This window comes from Eriocheir sinensis, unplaced genomic scaffold, assembly GCF_024679095.1.
Source record: "Eriocheir sinensis breed Jianghai 21 unplaced genomic scaffold, ASM2467909v1 Scaffold230, whole genome shotgun sequence".
NCBI classification, from domain to species: domain Eukaryota; kingdom Metazoa; phylum Arthropoda; class Malacostraca; order Decapoda; family Varunidae; genus Eriocheir; species Eriocheir sinensis.
In genome coordinates, this window is record NW_026111533.1 from 243,827 (window position 1) to 248,826 (window position 5,000).

The following is a 5,000-nucleotide window of genomic DNA, read 5'->3' on the forward strand; positions in this document are numbered from 1 at the left end:
CCACCATGCCTCCTGACCCACGCCGACCCATGGTGCTGCGACCCCCAAGACAGGTATGGGATGGGATGGGATGGGATGGGATGGGATGGGATCGGATGGGATGGTAAGGGAAGGGAAGAAATTGGAAGGGATGGGAAGGGAACGGAAGGGATGGGATGGGTTGGGAAGGGAAGGGAAGGGAAGGGAACGAAAGGAAAGGAAAGGAAAGGAAAGGAAGGGAAGGGAAGGGATGGGATGGGATGGGATGGGATGGGATGGGAAGAGAAGGGAAGAGAAGAGAGGACAAAGAAATGTAAAAGATAGGAATAGAAAGAGAGAGAGAGAGAGAGAGAACCAGGTGTATATCTCTCACAGGTGATATGAAACTAATTAACTTGGGTAAAATCTCAGGTGTTTTGTGATAAGTTTTGTTAAGTAAGATTGTGTTTAAACTTTGTCTGTCTAGCGTAACTCATTCACCTTATTTTATTATTATTATTATTATCATTATTATTATTATTATTATTATTATTATTATTATTATTATTATTATTATTATTGTGTCTCTCTCTCTCTCTCTCTCTCTCTCTCTCTCTCTCTCTCTCTCTCTCTCTCTCTCTCTCTCTCTCTCTCTCTCCTTTTTCTTCTCTCTCTCTCTTTCTGTTCCTATCTTTTACATTTCTCTCTCCTCTCTTCCCTTCCCTTCCCTTTCCTTTACTCTCCTTTCCTTTCCATCCCATCCCATCCCATCCCTTCCCAAATCCCTTCCCATTCCTTCCCATCCAGTCCCATCGCATCCCTTCCTTTCCCTTCCTTCCCTTCCCTCCCTTCCCTTCCCTTCCCTTTCCTTTACTCTCCTTTCCTTTCCTTTCCATCCCATCCCATCCCATCCCTTCCCGAATCCCTTCCCATTCCTTCCCATCCAGTCCCATCGCATCACTTCCTTTCCCTTCCCTCCCTTCCCTTCCCTTCCCTTTCCTTTACTCTCCTTTCCTTTCCTTTCCTTTCCTTTCCATCCCATCCCATCCCTTCCCGAATCCCTTCCCATTCCTTCCCATCCAGTCCCATCGCATCCCTTCCTTTCCCTTCCCTCCCTTCCCTCCCTTCCCTTCCCTTTCTTCTACTCTCCTTTCCTTTCCTTTCCTTTCCATCCCATCCCATCCCATCCTGAATCCCTTCCCATCCCATCCCATCCAGTCCCATCGCATCCCTTTCTTTCCCTTCCCTTCCCTTCCCTTTCCATTATTATTATTATTATTATTATTATTATTATTATTATTATTATTATTATTATTATTATTATTTTCAGTGTACAGAAGTTAAGTTTAAGGTAATGTTCTGTTAGCATTTTTTTTAATTCATCTTTGCTTCATTATTTTTTTTTGCAAGGTTTTTCATCATTATTAATTAACCTATCTTTATTTACATTAGTCAATTATCCAAAGTCATGCATATTTTTATTCCTATTTTACATTATTCAATCATCTATATAATTTTTTTTTTGTATGTATATTTTCCAAACATCTAAATCCTTCATATTTCTGGTCATTTTCAACATTTTTTCTGATGCAACATTTTTCAAAACCATCACTTGTGTATTTATTTATATTTTATAGTATATTGCATTACTCAAACATTATCCTTTTTTATTTTTTTTAGTGTGTGTGTGTGTGTGTGTGTGTGTGTGTGTGTGTGTGTGTGTGTGTGTGTGTGTGTGTGTGTGTCTGTGTCTCACCCTTCCGTCACACCCCAGGGCAGCATCAGTGAGAAGCTTAGGAGGAATTTTTTCTTTCTTTCTTTCTTTTCTTTTGTTTTCTTTCTTTCTTTATTTATTTTGGTGTGTATGTGTGTGTGTGTGTGTGTGCGTGTGTCTGAGTCTCACCCTTCCGTCACACCCCAGGGCAGCATCAGTGAGAAGCTTAGGAGGATTTCTTTCTTTCTTTCTTTCTTTCTTTTCTTTTGTTTTCTTTCTTTCTTTCTTTATTTTGGTGTGTGTGTGTGTGTGCGTGCGTCCGTGTCTCACCCTTCCGTCACACCCCAGGGCAGCGTGAGCGAGAGCGAGGGCAGCTGCGGCAGTGGAGTGGGCAGCAATGGTCTCAACAGTGGAAGCAGCGGGGGTGGAGGCGGAGTGGGCGGAGGGGGTGTGTTTGTGGACCGTACCACCTACCACTACATGTACCAGGATGTGACGGCTCTGAAGACGATGCTGTTGAGGCTGAGGAGGATGTTGCAGGCTGCCGACACCATCAACCCCTTCGACGCTAACCTCAGGGTGGGTGGCGGGGCGGGAGGGAGGGAGGGAGCGGATGAGAGAGAATGAAAGGGAGAGAGAGAGAGAGAGAGAGAGCGGAGGAGAAAGGGTATGAAAGAAAGGCTTAGAGGACGAACAGGAGAGAGGGAGAACGAGAGAGGATGAGAGAGAATGAAAGGGAGAGGGAGAGATAGGGTGAATGAGTGTGTGTGTGTGTGTGTGTGTGTGTGTGTGCTGTGATTCATATGCTCACCTTACAACTCACAACCGAGAGCCCGGGTTCAATTCCCGGGCGGAGTGGAAAAACTTGGGCAGCTTTTCCGATACCCTACGCCCCTGTCCACCCAGCAGTGAATGGGTACCAGGTATTAATCGGGGGTTGTGTCCCGTCTCCTGGGGTCTGCTCCTTTCTCCTATAATTCCTTCCCCTTCTGTCTCTCTCCGGCATATGACCACAGATGTTGCGCCGACTAAACCAAACTTCCCAACTTAAAACTGAGAGGTCCTGGGTTCGATTCCTGGGCAGAGTGGAAACAGATGGGTCAGTCTCCTTACATCTATACCCCATGTCCACCTAGCAATGAATGGGTATGGATATCAGTCAGGGGTTGTGTGCTGCCTTCCAGGGTATAGCCCACTCCAGGACGATGATAAGTAGGTGACGTACACACAGACTAAGCTTCCTCCTTCCCCCAGAACTCGCTGTACTTGAGTCTGGCCAGCAGTGAGTCACCTGGCCTCAATGGAGAGAAGGATGCCATCACCCCAGCGCAAGTGTGCCAGGAGAATGTTGACCTCCGCAGACAGGTGAGTGTTGTAGTAGTAGTAGTAGTAGTGGTGGTAGTGGTGGGGGGTGGGGGGGGGTACACACACGATGGGTCACTAGGTCATATTTTGAAACATTTCGCCACCCAAGTTCGCTCATTTGACAAGGCTTTCATAGGAGTTTTGAACATTTCCAGGGGTAGTTTTATGACCCTGGTGGTAGTGTGACCCTTCCTCTGTACCGTGAACCTAAAGAAACACACATTTGACAAGGCTTTCGTAGGAGTTTTGAACATTTCCAGGGGTAGTTTTATGACCCTGGTGGTAGTGTGACCCTTCCTCTGTACCGTGAACCTAAAGAAACACACATTTGACAAGGCTTTCGTAGGATTTGAGCCCAATTAACAGGGTAGGTGTGTGACACTGGTGGTAGTGTGACCCTTCCACTGTACCGTGAACCTAAAGAAACACACATTTGACAAGGCTTTCGTAGGAGTTTTGAACATTTCCAGGGGTAGTTTTATGACCCTGGTGGTAGTGTGACCCTTCCTCTGTACCGTGAACCTAAAGAAACACACATTTGACAAGGCTTTCGTAGGAGTTTTGAACATTTCCAGGGGTAGTTTTATGACCCTGGTGGTAGTGTGACCCTTCCTCTGTACCATGAACCTTTAAAAACACTCATCGGAACCTGACTGATGCCCCCTTTGACCTTTAGAAATATCTGAGTTGTGTGTGAGTTGCCATGCCACCCCCAAGCCCTGTCTCCATGTCTCTCCCGTACTGAACATGTGTCCTAATATATCTTAATGGCGTATACAAGCACACACACACAGCTTATATTAGTTTACTGAATGCCTGGTTAAACGCATACTTGTACCACTAAGAGACCACAAGCTGTAACAAAATTTAATATCACGGGTAGAAACACTCACTCACATGCGATTATAACCTTGAAACGTCACAAACTTCTGGGTTTCTAAAAGGCAGACATTCTTGATTCATTACCAAAATTGATTCTTGATGCCTGCAAAACCACCACTCAGGAGTTGGAGTATATTTAAATAACTTTGTAGCCCTTTGTAAGCCCACCGCCAGTCTCTAAGGGTATGTCATTTTGCTGGTGTTATCTGTCAAAACTTAGGGTAGCTTTCACAGTCATTTTGTTTGTTTTGATGGTTACCAATGGCGGCGATCGTAGTTTTGGCTGCAGGCGAAGCGAGAGGTGTTGAGAGTGTGTGGTAAGGTGCTGGGCTAGGCTAACCCCGCAGCCTCCACTACCCCATAGGCCAGTTTTACGTGGAAATACTACAGCATCGATCCCCCCATTCGTAACGATCAAACCAAACCAAACAACAAAGGGAGGATGATCATCTGAGTAGGCTTCACCTTATCTACCTGGGCTGGGATTCAAACCCAAGCCCGCGGATTCGTAGCCAGGCACGCTGACCACCAGACCACGGAGGCATGATGAGTCGATAAATGGATCTCGGAAAACCCACGTCACCCCTGTCCTGTGTCCCGGGGTGCTGGGTTCTTGCCCCTGCAGACTCACGGGACAATGACACAGAGATGAGCACTGAGGCCATGCGCACTTTAACCCTTAGACGTTGGTGGAACTATATATAGACGGTCCAAAATTTAGTTGGTTTTGTATGGCAGAAAGCTAACACCACCTCCAGACTGTTCCGGTAGAATCCATATATAGACGATAGGTAAAACATCCATTATGTGGCTTAACTATATTAATGCGACGGTCCTAAGGTTGGCAGTGAATATATAGAGATTCAGCTCAGGGGAGATACTCTTCAGATACTGCCGTCATCTATGGGCTAATGTATCTTTTGTACAGACGAGGTGAAATCAAACTGCTATTTCTGCTTCTTGATATATTCCTGTTACTAATCTTTTCACATCGTCTAAAGCCCTAAGGAGACATTATAGAGTTGGTTATTTGCAGTTGTTTTATTGAATAGGTCAGTACATGTTAGAGTCAGGTTAGGTC

At 45.5% G+C, this 5,000-nt stretch overlaps 1 protein-coding gene and 1 long non-coding RNA gene across 2 annotated transcripts in view; one reads left to right on the plus strand and one right to left on the minus strand.

Moving 5' to 3' along the window:
• LOC126991041 (serine-rich adhesin for platelets-like) overlaps positions 1 to 5,000 on the plus strand; it is a 32,811-nt gene that overhangs the window by 18,656 nt on the left and 9,155 nt on the right. Inside the window, exons 6-8 of the mRNA XM_050849731.1 lie at positions 1 to 53; positions 2,021 to 2,251; positions 2,927 to 3,037. The exon at positions 1 to 53 is cut by the window's left edge and continues 71 nt beyond it. Coding sequence (XP_050705688.1) covers positions 1 to 53; positions 2,021 to 2,251; positions 2,927 to 3,037 — 395 coding nt within the window. The remainder of the gene's footprint in view (positions 54 to 2,020; positions 2,252 to 2,926; positions 3,038 to 5,000) is intronic.
• Positions 3,102 to 5,000, minus strand: part of LOC126991030 (uncharacterized) — a 3,291-nt gene continuing 1,392 nt past the window's right edge. Inside the window, exons 2-4 of the long non-coding RNA XR_007745009.1 lie at positions 3,665 to 5,000; positions 3,455 to 3,559; positions 3,102 to 3,349 (exon numbers count right to left, since the gene is read on the minus strand). The exon at positions 3,665 to 5,000 is cut by the window's right edge and continues 864 nt beyond it. This is a non-coding gene — a long non-coding RNA (uncharacterized LOC126991030). The remainder of the gene's footprint in view (positions 3,350 to 3,454; positions 3,560 to 3,664) is intronic.